The 23395-nt window shown below is 52.6% G+C and overlaps 1 protein-coding gene across 1 annotated transcript in view; it reads left to right on the top strand.

Moving 5' to 3' along the window:
* The window catches only part of ipo4 (importin 4), a 56999-nt gene continuing 33604 nt past the window's right edge, over nucleotides 1–23395 (top strand). The window contains exons 1-16 of the mRNA XM_059643935.1: nucleotides 1–210; nucleotides 4909–4995; nucleotides 6437–6516; nucleotides 7276–7317; nucleotides 8283–8412; nucleotides 9526–9705; nucleotides 10747–10812; nucleotides 11874–11975; nucleotides 13506–13589; nucleotides 14259–14420; nucleotides 16937–16990; nucleotides 18085–18194; nucleotides 19307–19415; nucleotides 19834–19963; nucleotides 22020–22133; nucleotides 23239–23352. Coding sequence (XP_059499918.1) covers nucleotides 145–210; nucleotides 4909–4995; nucleotides 6437–6516; nucleotides 7276–7317; nucleotides 8283–8412; nucleotides 9526–9705; nucleotides 10747–10812; nucleotides 11874–11975; nucleotides 13506–13589; nucleotides 14259–14420; nucleotides 16937–16990; nucleotides 18085–18194; nucleotides 19307–19415; nucleotides 19834–19963; nucleotides 22020–22133; nucleotides 23239–23352 — 1630 coding nt within the window. The 5' untranslated portion in view covers nucleotides 1–144. The remainder of the gene's footprint in view (nucleotides 211–4908; nucleotides 4996–6436; nucleotides 6517–7275; nucleotides 7318–8282; nucleotides 8413–9525; nucleotides 9706–10746; nucleotides 10813–11873; nucleotides 11976–13505; nucleotides 13590–14258; nucleotides 14421–16936; nucleotides 16991–18084; nucleotides 18195–19306; nucleotides 19416–19833; nucleotides 19964–22019; nucleotides 22134–23238; nucleotides 23353–23395) is intronic.

Genomic DNA, 23395 nt, shown 5'->3' with positions numbered 1-23395 from the left:
CGGCGGCGCCTCTTGCTCGCGTGGGAGAAGCCTTTCTTTCCCCACCCGCCCCAGCCGCACAGCAGCGCAACGTTGCCGGCGTGTGGGAGGTGAGGGGGAAATTAAAAGTGTTCTGAAGGAAGCGGGGAAGTGACAGCGCGGAGGATGGCCGAGGTCCTGGAGAAGATCCTGAACAACTTGCTGGAGCCGGACACGGCGCTGATCCAGCAGGTAAGGGAAGCGTGTGAGGCTCGCCCCAGACTAGGCCTCACTCCGCCAACTGCCGGCGGCAGCGCGAGCGCCTTTCAAAACGGCGGCGCGTGGCCTCCCGGGGCAACCGCCAATCACCGGCACAGGGGCGGTGCCGTGCCTCGTGGCCCGCCAATCGCGGGCGGGGCTCTCCCGTGTCGGGCGCCAATCGTCGCGGCGAGGGGTGGGGCCGCGCCTCGGTGCCCGCCAATCACAGGCGGGGGCAGCCACCCCGCGAGTCAGCCGCCAATCGCCGCGGCGAGAGGGCGGGGCTGGGTGCTCGCCAATCACAGGAGGGGGCGGGGCCGTAGCTGGCACAGCGCCTGTCCCATGTGGTCTCCTTGGGTCATTCCAGAATCATTCATAACATGACAGAGGGGCGAGGCTTGAGGGCGTGGCCTTCGGGTACGGGCGGGGGGCGGGCGTGGCCTTCGGGTACGGGCGGGGGTGGCCTTCGGGTACGGGCGGGGGGCGGGCGTGGCCTTCGGGTACGGGCGGGGGGCGGGCGTGGCCTTCGGGTACGGGCGGGGGGCGGGCGTGGCCTTCGGGTACGGGCGGGGGGCGGGCGTGGCCTTCGGGTACGGGCGGGGGGCGGGCGTGGCCTTCGGGTACGGGCGGGGGGCGGGCGTGGCCTTCGGGTACGGGCGGGGGGCGGGCGTGGCCTTCGGGTACGGGCGGGGGGCGGGCGTGGCCTTCGGGTACGGGCGGGGGACGGGCGTGGCCTTCGGGTACGGGCGGTTCCGGGGCCCGGGAGAATGGTGGGGGTGGGGGTGGGGGGTTGGAGGGGAGGCAGTTTCCCGGTTTGGGGGGGTGGTGATGGTGATGTTGGGGGGTCGGACGCGGTCTCGGGTCGGGGGGAAGATGTTGGGGGGGGTCGGACGCGGTCTCGGGTCGGGGGGAAGATGTTGGGGGGGGTCGGACGCGGTCTCGGGTCGGGGGGAAGATGTTTGGGGGGTCGGACGCGGTCTCGGGTCGGGGGGAAGATGTTTGGGGGGTCGGACGCGGTCTCGGGTCGGGGGGAAGATGTTTGGGGGGTCGGACGCGGTCTCGGGTCGGGGGGAAGATGTTGGGGGGTCGGACGCGGTCTCGGGTCGGGGGGAAGATGTTTGGGGGGTTCGGACGCGGTCTCGGGGGGTGGATTTTGGTGGGGATGCAGTCGGGGGGGGTAATGTGGGGGGGATGTTGGGTGGGGACGTAGTCGGGGGGGGGTAATGTGGGGGGGATGTTGGGTGGGGACGTAGTCGGGGGGGGGTAATGTGGGGGGGATGTTGGGTGGGGACGTAGTCGGGGGGGTAATGTGGGGGGGATGTTGGGTGGGGACGTAGTCGGGGGGGTAATGTGGGGGGGATGTTGGGTGGGGACGTAGTCGGGGGGGGTAATGTGGGGGGGATGTTGGGTGGGGACGTAGTCGGGGGGGGTAATGTGGGGGGGATGTTGGGTGGGGACGTAGTCGGGGGGGGTAATGTGGGGGGGATGTTGGGTGGGGACGTAGTCGGGGGGGGTAATGTGGGGGGGATGTTGGGTGGGGACGTAGTCGGGGGGGGTAATGTGGGGGGGATGTTGGGGGGGTACATAGTCTCGGCGGGGGATGTTGGTGTGGACGCAGTCTCGGGGGGGGGATGTTCGGGGGGGGACGTAGTCTCGGCGGGGGATGTTGGTGTGGACGCAGTCTCGGGGGGGGGATGTTCGGGGGGGGACGTAGTCTCGGCGGGGATGTTCGGGGCGACCTAGTCTCGGGGGGGATGTTCGGGGGGGACGCAGTCTCGGGGGGTGTATGTTGATTGGCGGACGTAGTCTCGGGGGGAGATGTCGGGGGGGAGACGTAGTCTCGGAGGGGTATGTTGCGGGGGGCCGTAGTCTCGGGGGGGGGAGATGTTGCGGGGGGACGTAGTCTCGGGGGGGTACGTAGTCTCGCGGGGGGATGTTGGTGGGGTACGTAGTCTCGGCGGGGGATGTTGGGGGGGTACGTAGTCTCGGCGGGGGATGTTGGGTGGGTGCCGTCTCGGGGGGGATGTTGGGGGGGTACATAGTCTCGGCAGGGGATGTTGGGGGGGTACGTAGTCTCGGCGGGGGGTGTTGGGGGGGACGCAGTCTCGGGGGGGATGTTGGGGGGGACGCAGTCTCGGGGGGGATGTTGGGGGGAGACGTAGTCTCGGCGGGGGATGTTTGGGGGGGGACGCAGTCTCCGGGGGGCGGACGCAGTCTCGGGGGGTGTATGTTAAGGGGCGGACGCAGTCTCGGGGGGGATGTTGGGGGAGACGCAGTCTCGGCGGGGATGTTGGGGGAGACGCAGTCTCGGCAGGGGATGTTGGGGTGGACGTAGTCTCGGGGGGGGGATGTTGGGGGGGTACGTAGTCTCGGTGGGGGGATGTTGGGGGGGTACGTAGTCTCGGGGGGGGATGTTGGGGGGGGTACGTAGTCTCGGGGGGGGGGATGTTGGGGGGGTACGTAGTCTCGGGGTGGATGCTGGGGGGGGGTACGTAGTCTCGGGGGGGATGTTGTGGGGGTACGTAGTCTCGGCGGGAAATGTGGGGGGGGACGCGGCCTCGGTGGGGAGATATTTGGGGGATCGGACGCAGTCTCGGCGGGGGGATGTTGGGGGGGACGCAGTGTTGGGGGGGGTACATAGTCTCGGCAGGGGATTTGGGGGGGGTACGTAGTCTCGGCAGGGGATTTGGGGGGCACGCAGTCTCGGGGGATGTTGGGGGGTAATGTGTGGGGGGACGTATGGGGGGGACGTGGTCTCGGAGGGGGGATGTTGCGGGGGAACGTAGCCTCGGGAGGGGGATGTTGCGGGGAGACGTAGTCTCGGGGTGGGGGGATGTTGGTGGGGATGTAGTCTCGGCGGGGGGGATGTTCGGGATGCGGTCTCGGCGGGGGAATTTTGGGGGGGACGTAGTCTTGGGGGATGTTGGGGGGTAATGTGTGGGGGGATGTTGGTGGGGAAGTAGTCTCGAGGGGGGATGTTGGTGGGGAAGTAGTCTCGGGGGAGATGTTCGGGACGTAGTCTCCGGGGGGGAATGTTGGGGGGGAAACGTAGTCTCGGGAGGGATGTTGGGGGGGAACGTAGTCTCGGGGGGGGGGGATTTTGGGGGGGAACGTAGTCTCGGGGGGGGGATGTTGGGGGGGAACGTAGTCTCGGGGGGGGATGTTGGGGGGGAACGTAGTCTCGGAAGGGGGATGTTGGGGGGGGGGAACGTAGTCTCGGGGGGGGGGATGTTGGGGGGGGGGAACGTAGTCTCGGGGGGGGGATGTTGTGGGGGGGAAGTAGTCTCGGGGGGTGGGGGATGTTGTGGGGGGGACGTAGTCTCGGGGGGTGGGGGATGTTGTGGGGGGGACGTAGTCTCGGGGGGTGGGGGATGTTGTGGGGGGGACGTAGTCTCGGGGGGGGATGTTGTTGGGGGGACGTAGTCTCGGGGGGGGTGTTGTGGGGGGGACGTAGTCTCGGGGGGGTGGGATGTTGTCGGGAGACGTAGTCTCGGTGGGGAATGTTGGGGGGGACGTAGTCTCGGGGGGGGGGGGGGGATGTTTGGGACGCAGTCTCCGGGGGGGAATGTTGGGGGGGGTACGTAGTCTTGGGGGGTGGATGTTGAGAGGGGATGTCGGGGGGGGCTGTTGCGGGGGACGCAGTCTCGGGGGGGATGTTGGGGTGTGCGCGATCTCGGTGGGGGGGGGGTGGGGATGTTGGGGGGGGTGCGCGGTCTCGGTGGGGGGGGAAGGGGTTGGGGATGTTGAGGGGGCGCAGTCTCGGTGGGGGGAAGGTTGTGGGGATGTTGAGGGGTGTGCGCAGTCTCGGGGTGGGGGTAGGGTGTGGGGATGGGGATGGGGATGTTGAGGGGTGTGTGCAGTCCCTGGGGGAAAGGGGTTGGGGATGCCGGGTTTGTAGGGCTGCAGTCCCTGTGGGAAAGGGGGATGTGATGCTGGGGGTAGTCCTTGGGGGAAGGGAGGGGTGGTGTAGGGGGGGCAGTCCCTCGGGGAAAGGGGGATGGGCTGGGGTGTTGATGGCAATCCCTGGTGAATAGCAAGGTTGGGGGGTGGTACTCACAGAGTGGGAAGTAACTCCACAGAGACCAGTATCTCAGTACCAAATTACCCTTCATTTACATGTGGAGAGTCCTTGACACTGATGCAACCTCCCCTGAGCCAGTTGTTAGAGTGACCAGGACCTCTGACCCTCCTGCTTATATCCATCAGCCAGGGCTCCCTGATGGAACCTGTGTAACAGCCCCAATGAGGGAACTCAGTTTCTATGGCATCTCTTAACAATCATTAAAGAAGGTGTTACAACAGGGGCAGATGGTGACTCTCCTTGAGTGGGAGAGTGCGTTTGAAGCAGTCCCTGAGTGCTGGGGAAGGGGTTGAGGACTGTCCCTTCGGGGAGGTGGGCTGACTTGAAGAGTGACTGATTGTACTGGGCTAGATTTAGAAAAAGGCCACGTATTTCATGACAGAGATTTGTAGATCTTACTCTGAAACAGGGAGAGAAATGCCATTTAAAAATTGGCGAAGCAACTTGAGAAGTAGAAGTCGGAAGTATCTTCCTGCTGTGTTACTATCTGAATGATTCTGTTTTGAAGCACGGTGCACCCTGCCTTAGGAGCATGTCAATGGAACGATAATTATTTGTGGAGGTTCTCTGGGCTATGTCTGTGCTTTATGTACCTCTTATACCACCCACAGGCCACAGCTCAGTTGAAGGAAGCTTTTAAGGATCCATCAGTGGTCCCTGCACTCTGCAACATCCTCGCAAATTCACCAAACCCTCAGGTAAACTTCTTGTCTTGTGTAGACCGGGTTCGGGAGAATAGATAAGGAAAAAACGGTTTCGGTAATCAAAGAGACTCTAAAATAACAACAGCAGAGAAAGAAAGTGAGAGGAAACGAAGTGTATCTCTATTTGTCAGGAAGTGGAAAGGGAGGAGAATGGGGTTTAAAAAAATACACACAGTTGATAACAGGGAGAATAAAGTGATTATTTTCAACTAGTAATGTGTAGTGGGCAATACATGCTATAAAGTAAGAGGTGAAATGTTAAAGTGACAAGGTTAAAAGTTCCATATGGAGGGTTCAGAAAAGATTTACCAGGACGTTGGCAGGAATGGAGGGTTTGAGATATAAGAATAGGCTGAGACTGGAAGTAGATTGAGGTTTACAAACTCTTGAGGGGCACAAATAAGGTCCATGACAAGAGTCTTTTCCCTTGAGTGGGCAATTTCAAAACTAAGGGGCATATTTTTAAGGTGAAAGGAGAAGGATTTTAAAAAGGAGAGTGGTTTGACTGTGGAATAAACTTCTAGAGGAATGGTAGACGTAGGTACAGTTGGTGTTGGACAGGTACATGAGTAGGGAAGGTTTGGAGGGATGTGGGCCAAGCATAGGCAGGTGGGACTAGTTCAGTTGGGAAACCTGGTTGAACAGAAGGGTCTGCTTCGGTACTGCATGACCCTGTGGCTGTTAGTACTTGTGACAATGCATGATATACTCCTGAGGAAGTTGTTTGGTTACACTGAATTTGAATATTGCTGGAAAAAAGGCACAATTTGTTGAAGTTGAGATGTCAACCTCCAACAGCCACAAACATGGCCATCTGTGCCCAGTATGGCCGTCGGTCCTGTGGAGAAATTTTAACAACAGTCAACAATGGTTTTGGGGGCGTGGTTAGATGTTAAAACATTCAATTTCTGTTCACATTCCACTCCGGTCTGTTGGAGTGGGATTCAAATTGGAGTTAACACTTCAAATCTATTGACCCTTCTACAGAACTGAGAAAGGGCCCCTTGACCAGAAGCATTAACTCTGCTTTCTTGCTGCAGGTGCTGCCAGACCTCCCGAGGTTCTCCAGCAACTTTTGTTTTTGTTTCCAGTTTCTGGTGTCTTCGGTTCTATGTCTTAGTAAATGACCCTGATGGTTTGAGCTCTAGCAATAAGACTGCTCAGCTTGCTGTGTGTGAATTGGCTGCCGTGTTTCTTACACTGTAAAAGTGCTTCTGAATTTGCTGACAGCGCTAGAACATTTAACTTCTGTAGACCACAGTCAGCAGCAATTTGCTCTCTCATCGAAGATACTTCAGTTCCTTTCAGCCCTTCTTGTTTCTAGGTGCATTTCATTTCATGTTGTCTCTCTGAGTGAAAACATATTCATGCTCCTATTTCTTTCTTCCTCAAAACATATTCATGCTCCTGTTTCTTTCTTCCTCATCCCCTTTAGATCCGACAGTTTGCAGCAGTGCTCGTGAGGAGACGAGTGGCCAAACACTGGAAGAAACTGTCCGTGGATCTTAAAGAGAAGTACGCGATGAACCTTTGAAATGTATCCACAGAATAAAGACCTGGCGTGAGATTAGCTTTAAGCTTTTATGCAGTGCTTTCTTTCTGTCTGCAACCTGGGGATTTGACAGTGAACGTTTGAAAGATCAGTGCAGAGCGAGCTTGTGTGGTGGGGACACTGTATAGGCAGCTTTAAAGTGGTTCAACTGTGGATTGAACTAACCTTGTGCTGTCTATATCCTGAGAGTGTTTGATGGGAACAGTGTTGAGGGAGCTTTTACTCTGTTTCCGATCCTGTGCCGTCCCTGTCTTGAGACTGTTTGGTGGGTAGGGTGTGCAGCACAGTGTAGAGGGAGTTTTACTCTGTATCTAACCCCATGCTGTCCGTGTTTTGGGAGTGTTTGATGGCGGGGGGGGGGGGGGTTGGCGCAGTGTAGAGGGAGTTTTACAGTGTATCTAACCCCGTGCTGTCCCTGTTTTGGGAGTGTTTGATGGGGGAGCGGGAGTTGCGGCACAGCGTAGAGGGAGTTTTACTCTGCTGCCCGTGTTTTGGGAGTGTTTGGTGGGAGAGCGGGAGCCGCGGCACAGCCTAGAGGGAGCTTTACTCTGTTTCTAACCCAATGCTGTCCGTGTTTTGGGAGCGTTTGAGACAGCATTTATCTGTGTTCTGTTCGTGCATGTTGTGCGTATGTTTAAGAGGTTTTTATGTTGTACTAAGAGGGTTTTTTTCTCTCTCTCTCTCTCTCTCTCTCTCTCTCTCCCTACTCCTTGTACGTTCAGTTTGAAGCCGGTGGTTCTGCAGTCTCTGCAGCAGGAACATGAGTAAGTATGCGGGCTGTGAAATGTGTGTGGTAAGAATGCAGATTGCTGTGAGATCTATTAACCAAGGCTAGTGCAGGAATGCTGGATGGCTGTTGAGAATATGACGGTCATCATGTCACAAATGGTTATCCTGTGCACGGCATAATGATTGCTGATAGTAGTTTTCTGGCATTGTTAGTGAGACTGGCTGTTTCAAACCTTTGAATTCCACCCATGCATTCATGTGAACTAATTTAGCATGGCTGGTCCTGACTAGCCTGCATATCTCTTGGACTGTAGGAGGAAACTGGAGCACCCGGAGGAAACCCACACAGACATGGGGCGAATGTGTAAACTCCTCACAGATGGTCACCCGAGGGTGGAATTGAACCCAGGTCCCTGGAGCTGTGAGGCAGCAGTGCTAACCACTGAGCCACCTTACTGCCATCCTTCCAATGTGCTCTCTCGCTCGCGCTCTCTCTCGCGCTCTCTCTCGCGCTCTCTCTCGCGCTCTCTCTCGCGCGCTCTCTCGCGCTCTCTCTCGCGCTCTCTCTCGCGCGCTCTCTCGCGCGCTTCTTTCTGTCTCTGTGTCCCTTCCCTCTCTGCTCACTGTCCCTGATAGAGACATCATTAAGCTGGTGTGTTAACTGTTTCTATATTTCTGTTTTTCTGATTTGTTAGATGTTGAGGGTATTAGATGTTAAGCAACCAAGTCAATTAGTTTTCAGGAGTTAATCTGACCACTAAATTTGATTTGATGTGGTGGCACAGGTTAGAAAGGCTAAACGGCCTCTTTTAAATGCTATCTTTCTGTAACCATGCTGCTGCTGCTGACTTCTCACTACACGGTGGTCTCTGCTACTGGAACCATTTTCATTGACCGTGCCGTCATGCACCCTCGGAAACTGACTGGCTGTGGCTTTTGATGTTTTATACTTTCACCCGAAACTGACTGGCCTTCATGTCCCTGTCATCCCCTCTCGCAGACACAAGGTACGGCACTCTGTAGCCCAGCTGGCAGCTATCATCGTCAAGCATGAAACGCCTGAAAAGTGGCCGCAACTGCTTCAGTTTATAACTCAATGGACGAAAAGCAGTGTTCCAGAGGAGAGACAGGTGGGTAAAGGCTGCTGTAGGCAGAGACTGATCAATCAATCTGATTGCCTAGCCAGCAACGCGCTGCCCTTTTCATTCCGGCCACGACGAGATTTAATTTGCAAATGTCCGAAAGAGAAGTGACCCCAGAAAGAAGTTGTGCTTTTCCAACTTAGGTGTGGAGTCTGTGAAGGCAGGTAGTGAGGATGACACACGAGCATTCGGATAGATAGAGACAGGCGAAACTTGGCTGATGTAACGTGGAGAAATGTGAGGTTCTGCACTTTGGCAGGAAGAATAGAGGAGCTGAAGATTAGTTAAATGGGGAAAGACTGCAGAACAGGGGGACTTGGGAGTTCTTGTGCATGGATTACAGAAAGCTAGCCCATTGTGGGGAAGGCAAAGGGAATGGAGTATAAATTATCAGGAGGTTTTTGCTAAAATTGTACAAGGGACTAGTCACGCCACAGCTGGAGTACTGCAAAGGGTTTTGAGGCCCCTTACCTAAGGGGAGGCAGTCTAGAGAAGAGATCCCAGGGACAGAGGGACTGTCTGATGAGGAAGCATGGTTGAGTGGGTTGGGGCCTGTACCTGTTGAGGTTTAGGAGAATGAGAGGGGACCCAGTTGAAATGTACAAGATCCTTGGGGGTATAGGGGGTGGGGTTAGAAGAATGTGTGGAGAGGTTATCTCTCCCTTGTATGGGAGAGTCTGACCCAGAAGGACATTATCTCAGAATAACAGGGTCGCCCACTGCACACAGATGTGAAGGAATTTCTGAGGGGGAATGAGTCTTTACTGTGTTGGAGGGGGCGGCGGGAGCATGGTAGTGGAGGGGATTGCTGTCAAGGTTGGGTCATTGAGACAGATTTTTAACGGGAAGGGAAATCGAGGGGAAGATGGCAGGGAAGTGGGAGTCGAGGACAACCATTGAATGGCAGAGCAGGTTTGATAGACCTAATGACCTTCGACCTCTCCATCTTGCAGTCTGATCTGGTCCTAACCTGACATGTCCTTGCGTTTGTTCTCACGAGAATGGTTGTAGCCGGATGCCGTCGGTTAAGGGTCGGCGTCAGGTCGCAAGCCCTCAGGCAGTAGTAACTGGTCCGTTTTATCTTTTGCTTCGGGGCATCAGGTCGGGATGCTGCTGCTGAGCACTGTTGTGGACATCAGCACTGAGTCTTTCAAGCGACATTTTCGCGAATTGATGCGTCTCTTCCATCAGACTCTAGAGGACCACGACAACCCACTGGTGATCTTCTACACCATTCAGACGCTGACTGCCGTGGTGTCCTACATGGGAACAGATGAAGTGGTAAGTCTAGTGTGGCTGAGACAAAGTGTGTGACCTTTGTCAAACATTATGTCATTAGTTTCAGTGAAGGTACATGTGTCGATCACGCAAGCAAGGTATCCACCTATTCTGATTTTTAATTCTGATCGTTGCACGTGACTAATCTCACCCCCCCGAATCTCTGCTGTGAAGTACGATTTGTCCTCCGGCCTCCTGTCGAAACAAGGTCAGCAGTTTACAGACAAACAAGCAGTCGGGGCGATCTGCTGTTAGATTTTATGATTCGAGTTGCGGGACAGATAAGACCAGTTTGTAGCTTAATTGCCCAAGGTCAGTGCTGTGAAAATAAACTGGCTCTTGGGCTTTATGGGTCAAGCAACAGTTCTGTGCTTTAAATTGGCTTAAGCTTTTTAACTCCTTGCTTTAAGGAGTGGCAGTCACTTCCTTTTTAAGGTGCATCTGTAACTGGCTTGAAAATGATGTCTGTAATTCTTGTGGCTTGGGGGAAGCTGCAGCACAGAGGGATCAGGGGAGTCCTTACCGATTAAATCCCGAAAAGCTGGTGTCCAAGTTCAGTGGATCATAAAGAAGGCAAAAGGAGCTTCAGCTTTTATTTCAAAGGGAACTGAGCGTAAAAGCAGGGTGGCTCTTCCTACACCGTCTCCACAAAGCATAATCTTCCAAAATAAATTCTCAACGTGTGTTTGAGTAGATCTGTTCCCACTGAATCCAAGGAAGCCTGTTAGGGAGAATTAACAGGGCTTCAGAGGACATTCAGGGTTGTGGTAAATTTTAATCTGGAACATTTAGAGGTGGTCGGGCTAATCCATTTGTAACCTGTTGACTCCCCATGCTCTTTACGGTCATTATCCCCACACAGATTGTCCTTTAGTCATTAATGACACACACTTCATCTGAAATCATTGTTCCCGCAGACTCTTGCTTATTTGCCAAATGTATAGGATGTGGTGGGGAGGGGCCTTGTTCCTCTGTAGCTGTGGGGTGATTTGCCTTTCTAGCCCTAACAATGAGCTATGATGCCCTTTTCTGTTCCCAATGCAGAATTTGATGCGCCCTATGATCCCAAAGCTGTTGATTGCAATCCAGACCCTCATTCAGCACAATCAGGTAAGCAGCCCGGCAGCACAGGAAGCTGCAAATTGTTCCCTGCGACATTGACGGGTCGGTGGGGTGGAGAGACGGTGTCAGGTGAGATTCAACGGGAGAGTGTGAAGTGATTTATTTTGCGAAGAGGAGCATTGAGACTGTGTAACTCTGCGTGTGCGACTCAAAAAAGGCTGTGTGAACTGAGGGAACTGGGTATATGTGTGCTTAAATCATCAACGGTGGCAAGGCAGGACGAGAAAGCAGTTATTAAAGTGTGCAGACGCCTCTGTTTTATTAATGGGGCAAAGAGTGCAAGAGCAAGGAGGTATCCCTGAAATTGTATCAAACACTGGTTCATCCTCAGCTGGAGGATTGTGTCCAGTCCTGCTCCCGGCACATTCAGAAAGAGACGAAAACATTTCGAGAGAGTGTGGAAAAGATGACTGAGAACGACTCTAGGATGAGGGTGTTCAGTGGCTTGGATTGGAGTATGTGGGAGGGGTCTAGACAGAGGAGTGAGGGATAAACTTCCCGTCGGCAGGAGGATCAGGAATTGAAGGGGCACGGACCGGAGGTGATCGGCAAAAGCAGTAGCGGTGACAGGAGAAGAAATGTTTTCACGCAAGCAGTCAGGGCCTGGAGTACACTGCCCAAGAGTGTGGTCGAGGCAGGCTCCGTCGAGGCTGTCAAGAGGAAATTGGATCAGTTTTTGAAAAGGAAGAACATGCATGGGGTTATGGAGAGATAGAAGGGATGAGGTGGCATCAGTTAGAGCTGGATCGCTACCTCCAGCGCCATTTGGTGAGCTGCTTTTCATTATCGACTGGGGGGATTGTGCCTTTGAAGGAAAGTCGGTTACTTTTTAAAATCCGTAATAAGGTTTTAGCAAAGCAGGTATTTGTTTCCTGTATATCTGGTGTATTCCCTTGTATTTGGTGGTTGCAGATGATGACTTGAACGGTTCAGCAAGTAATTTTCCGGCCAGTGATTATAGACCATGCTCATGGAGTTTGACCATCACTGTTGCACTGTGTTGAGAAATCTGACTCCTGTTCCTTTTGCTTCCCCCATTCTCCTGTCAGGATCAAGCCAGTGAGGCGATGGAAGTTTTCGATGAGCTGATGGAGAGCGAAGTATCTATTATTGTGCCATACCTGTCGCAGATTGTGCATTTCTGCCTGGAGGTCAGTCCAGCACAAGCTGTGAATTTCTCTTTATTCGTTCTACACTTTCCCAATTCTTCTCCTTTCACCTCGTGTTATAGTGAGATGATGCCAGTAGCCTCCATTTGGTTGTTCTTTTTCAAATGTGACCCTTCCAGTTGAGAATGGCTTGAATATTGAGCCAAAACTGTTCTCAGGCTGAGGTACGGTGTGATAAATGCCTTAGTTGGAATCTAAACCCGTGCTGTACCCTTCCTCAGACTGTGTCGAAGGAGCTTTACCCTATATCTAACCCCGTGCTGTCCCTGTCCTGGGAGGGTTTGATGGAATGTTATTAGAGGCAACAGCATGAAGGTCTTTGAAATCTGCACCCAGAAAGACCCCAATGTACTGGCTTCTAAAGATTTATATAGCATCTCAGGATTACACAAAATGCTTTACTTTGAGAAATTTTGCATTTTATGGTGTTCTCACTGCTGTAATGTAGTAAATGCATTAACTAAATCACACACAACACGGTCTGAAAAGCAGCAGTGGCTCACCAGATATCAATAATGTCGATTTAAGAGATAAATATTAGCCCTGGGGAGAGTCCATCTGTTCTTCTTGAAATAGTGTCTTTTATGTCCAGCTGAAAAGTCAGGCAGTGCCTGATCCAAACTTTAAAAGGACTGTCGATGGAGTGTAGTTTGAACCTGATTCAGAGGCCAGAGTACTGTAGCTCCATCTTCTGTCTGTTTGCCCATCAAAATAAGAAACAGTTTAAATTCCGGTAACAGCACCTTCCAAGCCCTGAACACTGTGATGAGGAAGCTCAGATTGTTCCATCCTTATGGTAAAGAATGCAGATGCTAATTGACCAACATTTGGAGCTATGGTTAATGGTGGAATGAAAAGCGTGTGCCGGCAGATCAAAGCTGCTAGTGAAACGATGAAATATCCTGAGTGCCTGCAGAAACGTAACTCTCACAAGGCTATATATAAAGAAACTAAAGTTACGTTTGTTCACCCATCTGTAGGTGGATGTGAATTTTGTACAAGCCAGATCTTATAGCATTCAGCTATGTGCTTGCCACATATATGCTATCCAGCACAATCTCCTCAAAAATCCTCCAGGCAACCACTCTAAAAGAAGCAGTTCATTTTGGCTTCAAGTGAAGGAGTAATGAAACAGACTAATTTGCATATAACAGCAATGTGCTTTTTGCCTTTGAAGAAGCTTTTCAGCTCGTGATGTCTTAACGCCTAAAGTAAAAACAATATGGGATGACAACGCTGAAGAAGCTTAAGAAATGAAAAAAGGTTCCAGTTAAAGCTGCCAAGGTTCCTCTCTAACCTCCTGCAGAAGTATACCCCACTGCTTTCTAGGCCATAAGGCCTGGATTTCCCCCTCTGCCTGTCAATGCTTCTATTCTTATTGCATGGCTAGGTATCAATGCTTTGCTGGTTCACGCAGTACCTTGGGATGTTTTAAGGTGCTGTATTACTACTTGTCTTTGCTGAGCTGATGGGAGATCCTGAAGATGCTTTTCCTGTTTTGCCCTGTTTTAGATTGCAGCCAATGCCATCCTGGGAGACAACATCAGGGTCAAGGCTTTGTCGTGTGTCAGCTTTCTAATCAAACTGAAAGGAAAGGTGAGAGGGATTTGAATTGTTTAAAATTTACACTGGGAATTAGCCTACAATAAATCCAGACTGGGTGAGGGGTGTCGGACAGTGAGAAAATGTTTGGAATTGGCTTAAAGTTGAGGTGTTTACCCTGAAAAAGCTCAAGCACTTGGAGGGTTCCACGCAGAGCAGTGCTGCCAGGTCTCTGCATCTCACAAGCCTGCTTTTGTTGGGTTGCCATCAGGCAAGAAAATAGGTAAGTATTACACTGGAAAGCTGTGGTAGCACTGGCTAAAGCCTTGCGTGTAGAGGTTAGTTAGAGCTGTATTCAAGCCTCTTTAAAAGGGCTGGTTTATCAAGGCTGTACTTCTGAAGCACTCGTCAGACTTCTCACCTGCCATGCAAGTACATTAACCTGAGCAGTGCAGCAGGACATGCTTACACAGTGTTTTGCAAAAATGATCCTGCTGTCCGAATGTTGCGATCACCTGGCCCTCACTTCCCTCCACTGTATTAGCACTTGGATCCTAGCCGTTTTCACTTAGGCTTTCGGTTTGTGCTAACACTGTTGACAAGTGCCTTGGGGATCTTTTGCAGTGTTATAAATACTACTCCATTGTGGGTCGTTCCCAGCAACTTCCCAGTGTGTGCTTGTGAGAGCTGCGGCCACGTAATTGCTTTCTCTTGCCCCAACAGGCCATCATGAAACAGAAGCTGCTCCCTAGTATCCTGAATGTTCTGTACCCCATAATGTGTGCTCCACCACCCGAGGGAGAAATGGACCCTGAAGATCTGGATCTGGAAGATGACATTGAGGATGAGGTGGAGGCTCAGACTCCAAAGCACTTCTCAGCACAGGTACCGGGGAGGAGAGAGTGTCCTCAGTGATAGCCACAAGTGCCTGAATAGATCCGGTGGTGAGACTGCTTTGATCAAAGCGCAGCCCAACCAAACATTTAAAAATCCAGCCTTCAGCTTAACTTTGTTCTGTCAGTCGCAATTTCCCCTTTGTGTCCGAGTCTCACTCCACGCATCCGGATTCAAAGTTCAGGACCATTGCTGAATGACAGGATTGAGGGAGCGCCTAGCTGTGGGAGCGCCGCGCGGGGGGAGGGTCAGCGCGGAGGGAGGGTCAGCGCCGAGGGAGCGCCGCGCGGGGGGAGGGTCAGTGCCGAGGGAGCGCCGCGCTGTCGGCGGGTGGGCGCTGTTGGGGGACAATGCTTGGTTGAAGCTGTTTGAATATATTGTATTCATTGATCAGTATCCCTAGAACATATTTAAGACAAATCCTGTGGAATGTGAGGTGAATGATCTCACCCGTATAATCTTTTTGATCTGAGATGTATTTTTAAGAAACAAACTTTGAAGTGCGTCGATAGCTAATGTTTATACAAACAGCTATATCTGTCATGTAAGATAATAAAATGTGAGGCTGGATGAACACAGCAGGCCAAGCAGCATCTCAGGAGCACAAAAGCTGACGTTTCGGGCCTAGACCCTTCATCAGAGAGGGGGATGGGGAGAGGGAACTGGAATAAATAGGGAGAGAGGGGGAGGCGGACCGAAGATGGAGAGTAAAGAAGATAGGTGGGGAGGTAGGGAGGGGATAGGTCAGTCCAGGGAAGACGGACAGGCCAAGGAGGTGGGATGAGGTTAGTAGGTAGCTTGGGGTGCGGCTTGGGGTGGGAGGAAGGGATGGGTGAGAGGAAGAACCGGTTAGGGAGGCAGAGACAGGTCGGACTGGTTTTGGGATGCAGTGGGTGCGGGGGAAGAGTTGGGCTGGTTGTGTGGTGCAGTGGGGGGAGGGGACGAACTAGGCTGGTTTAGGGATGCAGTAGGGGAAGGGGAGATTTTGAAACTGGTGAATTCCACATTGATACCATTAGGCTGCAGGGTTCCCAGGCGGAATATGAGTTGCTGTTCCTGCAACCTTCGGGTGGCATCATTGTGGCAGTGCAGGAGGCCCATGATGGACATGTCATCTAGAGAATGGGAGGAGGAGTGGAAATGGTTTGCGACTGGGAGGTGCAGTTGTTTGTTGTTAACTGAGCGGAGGTGTTCTGCAAAGCGGTCTCCAAGCCTCCGCTTGGTTTCCCCAATGTAGAGGAAGCCACACCGGGTACAGTGGATGCAGTATACCACATTGGCAGATGTGCAGGTGAACCTCTGCTTAATGTGGAATGTCATCTTGGGGCCTGGGATAGGGGTGAGGGAGGAGGTGTGGGGGCAAGTGTAGCATTTCCTGCGGTTGCAGGGGAAGGTGCCGGATGTGGTGGGGTTGGAGGGCAGTGTGGAGCGAACGAGGGAGTCACGGAGAGAGTGGTCTCTCCGGAAAGCAGACAGGGGTGGGGATGGAAAAATGTCTTGGGTGGTGGGGTCGGATTGTAGATGGCGGAAGTGTCGGAGGATGATGCGTTGTTTCCGGAGGTTGGTAGGGTGGTGTGTGAGAACGAGGGGGATCCTCTTTGGGCGGTTGTGGCGGGGGCGGGGTGTGAGGGATGTGTTGCGGGAAATACAGGAGAGGCGGTCAAGGGCGTTCTCGATCACTGTGGGGGGAAAGTTGCGGTCCTTGAAGAACTTGGACATCTGGGATGTGCGGGAGTGGAATGTCTTATCGTGGGAGCAGATGCGGCGGAAGTGGAGGAATTGGGAATAGGGGATGGAATTTTTGCAGGAGGGTGGGTGGGAGGAGGTGTATTCCAGGTAGCTGTGGGAGTCGGTGGGCTTGAAATGGACATCAGTTACAAGCTGGTTGCCTGAGATGGAGACTGAGGGGTCCAGGAAGGAGAGGGATGTGCTGGAGATGGCCCAGGTGAACTGAAGGTTGGGGTGGAAGGTGTTGGTGAAGTGGATGAACTGTTTGAGCTCCTCTGGGGAGCAAGAGGCGGCGTCGATACAGTCATCAATGTAACGGAGGAAGAGGTGGGGTTTGGGGCCTGTGTAGGTGCGGAAGAGGGACTGTTCCACATAACCTACAAAGAGGCAGGCATAGCTGGGGCCCATGCGGGTGCCCATGGCCACCCCCTTAGTCTGTATGTAGTCTTCGGTCCGCCTCCCCCTTTCTCCCTATTTATTCCAGTCCCCTCTCCCCATCCCCCTCTCTGATGAAGGGTCTAGGCCCGAAACGTCAGCTTTTGTGCTCCTGAGATGCTGCTTGGCCTGCTGTGTTCATCCAGCCTCACATTTTATTATCTTGGAATTCTCCAGCATCTGCAGTTCCCATTATCTCTGATATCTGTCATGTATCTGCTTTAAACCACAACCCGTATTAAGCAAAACATCCCAACTCCAAGCTTCTGAGAAAATGAAGCGTTGTCACTGTGTGGCCTAGAATGGTTGTTAACAGCATGAAACTTCTGTCTCCTCTCTCTTAGGTGATCGACATGTTGGCTCTCCACCTGCCTCCAGAGAAACTTTTTTCCCAGCTGGTGAGTTGAAACCTGAAACTGGATCAGTGGGTCAGGGATAAGAGAAGGCTGCTTGCTTCAAACTTCCTGGTAGAGTAGGCAACAGTGCAGAAAAGCTCAGAGATTTAAGGTTTGCAGTGTTTACCCGAGGGTTCTGGTTGAGCATAGAGAACACAGACCAGACGGCCAAATGGCTGACCTGCCTACGAGAGTAAGGGGGAGGGAACATGAAACCAGAGAGAGATTGCCCACACGCAGTAGATTGAAGGATGTAAAGAAAATAGGCTGGGTGGAAACCAAGGTCAGTAAGCAAGGCAGAGGAGAGGAGGTGGGCAGTATTGCAGTCCAAATGCTGCACAGGATATAGGATTTGAAGCTCATGCCTGAGTCTGACAGTATCCCAAGTGACATAGGAGAGAGTTCCTGGGTCAGGTGGCGGGGCTGGGAAGGGTGTCTATCCTGACTGACTTCCATTTTCAAAGTAAGAAGTAACAAAGATTTGGCAGCAGTCTGCTGGCAGATAGAAAGATGCCCTGTGAGTGTGCAGAGCAGGAAACCTGGGTGTCATGTGCAAGTGGAATGAGGTTCAATGGAAGAAAAATGTTGTTTGAGGAAGAGACTTTGGAAAAAAAGTACCAAGTTAACACTGTGGCTGTTGGAAGGGAAGCCGATAGTAAGGCTGCAGGGCTGGGCAGTGGAAGTTGGTTCTGCAACCTCCTGTTTAATGCTCAAAGATACTAAAAAGGGAGGTCGTTAAATAGGACTTTGGGAATGGCTTTATCTTTGTGTTTGACAAAGGCTAAACACTATTGGCTGCAGGGATTTTTCAGCAATGGATGAGGGAGTGAGAGAGAGGAAGAAACTCCTCATTCTGCCAATCCCTGGGTCACATACCACCGAATCCTTGCCCGGGGGTGGCATTGGATGAGGGTAGTGGTAAAGTTTAATAACGGAAGGAAGCAGGAATTTGTGATGAGCATACACCTCTCTGCCGTTGCTGCAGTCATCAAACAAATGGGGCTTTGCTGTAAATAGGGTGTGTGCCCAATGCTAGTCACCGTCATCTGATCTGTGTGTCTCCTGCGTGTGTGTGTGTGTGTGTGTATGTGCTGTAGACACCACTGATGGAGCCAGCACTGAGGAGTGAGAATCCGTATGAGCGAAAGGCAGGCCTGATGAGCATGGCGGTGTTGGCAGAGGGTTGTGCAGACCATATTCGCCAAAAGTGAGTTGATCAACAGGAATATTGTCAAATTGATACTGTTACTGAACCCAAAATATGTGTCTGCACACTGTGGTGTGAACACCCATCAGTACGCTCTGTAACAGGGAGGGAGAGAGACTGCGGTGAGAACACCCATCAGTACGCTCTGTAACAGGGAGAGAGACTGCGGTGTGAACACCCATCAGTACACTCTGTAACAGGGAGGGAGAGAGAGAGACTGCGGTGAGAACACCCATCAGTACGCTCTGTAACAGGGAGAGAGACTGCGGTGTGAACACCCATCAGTACGCTCTGTAACAGGGAGGGAGAGAGAGAGACTGTGGTATGAACACCCATCAGTACGCTCTGTAACAGGGAGAGAGACTGCGGTGAGAACACCCATCAGTACGCTCTGTAACAGGGAGGGAGAGAGACTGCGGTGAGAACACCCATCAGTACGCTCTGTAACAGGGAGAGAGAGAGACTGCGGTGTGAACACCCATCAGTACGCTCTGTAACAGGGAGGGAGAGAGACTGCGGTGTGAACACCCATCAGTACGCTCTGTAACAGGGAGGGAGAGAGACTGCGGTGTGAACACCCATCAGTACGCTCTGTAACAGGGAGAGAGAGAGACTGCGGTGTGAACACCCATCAGTACGCTCTGTAACAGGGAGAGAGAGAGACTGCGGTGTGAACACCCATCAGTACGCTCTGTAACAGGGAGGGAGAGAGACTGCGGTGAGAACACCCATCAGTACGCTCTGTAACAGGGAGAGAGAGAGAGAGAGACTGTGGTATGAACACCCATCAGTACGCTCTGTAACAGGGAGGGAGAGAGACTGCGGTGTGAACACCCATCAGTACGCTCTGTAACAGGGAGGGAGAGAGACTGTGGTATGAACACCCATCAGTACGCTCTGTAACAGGGAGAGAGAGAGACTGCGGTGTGAACGCCCATCAGTACGTTCTGTAACAGGGAGGGAGACTGTGGTGTGAACACCCATCAGTACGCGCTGTAACAGGGAGGGAAGCTGCAGCGTGAACACCCGTGAGAGTTGAGAGATTTGAATGACGATTGTTGACCACCTGAGCTGTTATGTGAATGTGACGTTCTCACCCGTTTGTTTCTCAGACATCTGCATCCCATGCTGCACTGCATGTGTCAGGCCCTGACCGACCAGAGCCAGGTGGTCCGCAATGCAGCCCTGTTTGCCCTTGGTCAGTTCTCCGAGTTTCTGCAGGTAAGGCGAAGCTGTCACAAGTTTCTGCTGAATCTCAGTCCTTTGCAGAATGATTCTTACACTTTTATTTTGCTTTTACTGTTTTTCTCTCACTAGCTGCTTTAGTTGGGAGGGAGGGTGAGTGAGAGTTTTATACTTCTGTAACTTTTGTCTTTGTGTCTCCATTGGTTCTCTTTGGGGCTCGAGGTGTCTCACTCTCCCTCCCTGCTGCATTGTGTTGCGTTGTGCATGTGAGCCCTTGTGTGTTACTTTGTCGCTTGCCCGTCAGCTTTTGCAACTTGGTGAAATCATCTTTGTTTGTGACGGCGCAACCCGGCATGTTTTCTACCACCCTGCCGCGCCATTACCGTTCGCGCTGTAATGCCTTCCTTAGCGTGATTCAATACTTCATGTCATCTGTTTCCCTTCCACCCCACAGCCTGATATAAGTAAATATTCCGACGAGATCATGCCACTTCTCCTGAACTACCTGGGCACTATCGACAATTCAAAGGGTGGCCATCTCACAAAGGCTTATTATGCCCTGGAGAATTTTGTTGAGAACCTGGGTAAGGTACCGCTTGATATGAATAGCTCCTGTTTGAGACTCTGTTGTGTTCTGGTCCCTTTTGTTGTTTTTTATCTGCAAGATGGTTGTTCTGTTTTCCCTGTTGTTGGCTTCAGGTTCTTACCTCGAACCCTTACCCCCTGTGAACTGACTCTTTAAACTTGTATCTTGAATATATGGTGAACGATTGGTTAAGCTTCATGTGCACACTGGAGACAGTGAAGAATGCTCTGACAATTCCAAATTTGCACAATGTTGGTTAAGTGCCAACCAATACCCCACGTAGCTCAGTCTAAAGTTTACAGTCAGGATATTACTGTAGAGGGAGTGGCACCGACAGTTCACCAGAATCGTCCCCCGGATGGTGGGATGAGCTGTGAAGAGATGGGACAAACAGCACCTGTATTCTCTTGGAGAAAAATGAGACATGATTTCACTGAAACTGAGAAGGTACAGGTGTAGGTAAGATATTTCCTCCGATTGGGAGAGCCTAGAATCATGGGACACAATTTAAAAGTCAGAGAGATGCTGCATAGATCGAAGATGAGGAGAAGTGATTTTACTCTGAGGGTTCAGGCAGATTTCTGAAGGCAGTGAAGTGTTTGATCAGCTGGGATTGAATTGAATGGCCTGTTCCCTGTTCCTACTGTTTCTTGTGTAAACTTTTCTTACAGTTCTACACTTTCTTAACCTGAGCATCACGCCAATGAATTTGCAATGCATTCTCTCCAAGGTGTATAGATCCTGCTTGAGGTTCTGAGCCCAGTTCAGGTGGAGTCTGAGCAAGGGTGTTATGGCCAGACAGTGCTCTGGCTGGGTTCTGAGCAGGGGTGGAATGGATGGTCAGTGCTGTGGGTGTGGTCTGAGCAGGGGCGTAATGGACGGTCAGTGCTGTGGGTCGGGTCTGAGCAGGGGCGTAATGGACGGTCAGTGCTGTGGGTGGGGTCTGAGCAGGGGCGTAATGGACGGACAGTGCTGTGGGTGGGGTCTGAGCAGGGGCGTAATGGACGGTCACTGCTGTGGGTGGGGTCTGAGCAGGGGCGTAATGGACTGTCAGTGCTGTGGGTGGGGTCTGAGCAGGGGCGTAATGGACGGTCAGTGCTGTGGGTGGGGTCTGAGCAGGGGCGTAATGGACGGACAGTGCTGTGGGTGGGGTCTGAGCAGGGGCGTAATGGACGGTCAGTGCTGTGGGTGGGGTCTGAGCAGGGGCGTAATGGACGGTCAGTGCTGTGGGTGGGGTCTGAGCAGGGGCGTAATGGACGGTCAGTGCTGTGGGTGGGGTCTGAGCAGGGGCGTAATGGACGGTCAGTGCTGTGGGTGGGGTCTGAGCAGGGGCGTAATGGACGGTCAGTGCTGTGGGTGGGGTCTGAGCAGGGGCGTAATGGACGGTCAGTGCTGTGGGTGGGGTCTGAGCAGGGGCGTAATGGACGGTCAGTGCTGTGGGTGGGGTCTGAGCAGGGGCGTAATGGACGGTCAGTGCTGTGGGTGTGGTCTGAGCAGGGGCGTAATGGACGGTCAGTGCTGTGGGTGGGGTCTGAGCAGGGGCGTAATGGACGGACAGTGCTGTGGGTGGGGTCTGAGCAGGGGCGTAATGGACGGTCAGTGCTGTGGGTGGGGTCTGAGCAGGGGCGTAATGGACGGACAGTGCTGTGGGTGGGGTCTGAGCAGGGGCGTAATGGACGGTCAGTGCTGTGGGTGGGGTCTGAGCAGGGGCGTAATGGACGGTCAGTGCTGTGGGTGGGGTCTGAGCAGGGGCGTAATGGACGGACAGTGCTGTGGGTGGGGTCTGAGCAGGGGCGTAATGGACGGTCAGTGCTGTGGGTGGGGTCTGAGCAGGGGCGTAATGGACGGTCAGTGCTGTGGGTGGGGTCTGAGCAGGGGCGCAATGGACGGTCAGTGCTGTGGGTGGGGTCTGAGCAGGGGCGCAATGGACGGTCAGTGCTGTGGGTGGGGTTTGAGCAGGGGTGTAATGGACGGTCAGTGCTGTGGGTGGGATCTAACTAGAGATTTGTGTAGCACGCTTAATGATGGTGTTTTGCTGTGGTGATATTTTACAGGGAAGAAGATTGAACCGTACTTACCCACACTGATGGACAGGATGTTGACCGCTCTGTGCTCATCCAACAGCAACCGCGAGAAGGAATTGGCCGTCAGTGCTATCGGCGCTATCGGTGAGTCGGTTTTGTGCGTGCCACTATGTTCAAACACACCTGCCATCAGATTTTGCTTTGTGAGAGAGCCGGCAAGTATTTTCTGAAACCATGCGTTGACTTCCCTTTTAAATCTGTTTCGCGTTTTGCCTCCATTTCCCATTCAGGCAGTATAGAACATAGAACATTACAGCACAGTACAGGCCCTTCGCCCCTCGATGTTGTGCCGACCTGTCATACCGATCTGAAGCCCATCTAACCTACACTATTCCATGTACATCCATATGCTTATCCAATGACGACTTAAATGTACCTAAAGTTGGCGAATCTACGACCGTTGCAGGCAAAGCGTTCCATTCCCTTACTACTCTCTGAGTAAAGAAACTACCTCTGACATCTGTCCTATATCTTTCACCCCTCAATTTAAAGCTATGCCCCGTCGTGCTCGCCGTCACCATCCTAGGAAAAAGGCTCTCCCTATCCACCCTATCTAACCCTCTGATTATTTTATATGTTTCAATTAAGTCACCTGTCGACCTTGTTCTCTCTAATGAAAACAGCCTCAAGTCCCTCGGCCTTTCCTCGTAAGACGTTCCCTCCATACCAGGCAACATTCTAGTAAACCTCATAGAACATAGAACATTACAGCACAGTACAGGCCCCTCAGCCCTCAATGTTGTGCCGACCTGTCATACCGATCTGAAGCCCATCTAACCTATACTATTCCATGTATGTCCATATGCTTATCCAAATCTTATCTCCTCTGCACCCTTTCCAAAGCTTCCACATGCATCTGATAATGCGGTGACCAGAACTGTACGCAATACTCCAAGTGCGGCCGCACCAGAGTTTTGTACAGTTTCACCATAACCTCTTGGTTCCGGAACTCGATCCCTCTTTGAGATCGCAGACCTTCGCTGCCTCAAAAGAAAATCACCGCCGGACTTGAACCAAGCAGCTTAAAGCTGTATCCTCTGATTAGCATCCCCCAGCACGTAAAAGTTGTTTCACCTCTGGAAGCCTTTCCTGATTTTTGAAAGCTGTTTTGTCAGATTTTCCGCAAGGCAGGTAACACCCATCCATTTTCTCTCTTCCCTTCCCCTTCTCTGCCCTTGAAATGCCTCAGCCAGTGCTGCCAAGGAGGGACTGCTGCCGTATTTCCAGGCAGTGATCGTTCAACTAAAGGGATACTTGGTGAATACGAGTGAGGAGTTACGACAGGTTCAGATCCAGTCACTGGGTGAGTCTGCCTTTCCTCCCTCTTGGCGCGGCGTGGATGTGGA

This window comes from Stegostoma tigrinum, unplaced genomic scaffold, assembly GCF_030684315.1.
Source record: "Stegostoma tigrinum isolate sSteTig4 unplaced genomic scaffold, sSteTig4.hap1 scaffold_341, whole genome shotgun sequence".
Classification (NCBI taxonomy): domain Eukaryota; kingdom Metazoa; phylum Chordata; class Chondrichthyes; order Orectolobiformes; family Stegostomatidae; genus Stegostoma; species Stegostoma tigrinum.
This window is presented reverse-complemented; position numbering and strand designations above follow the sequence as displayed.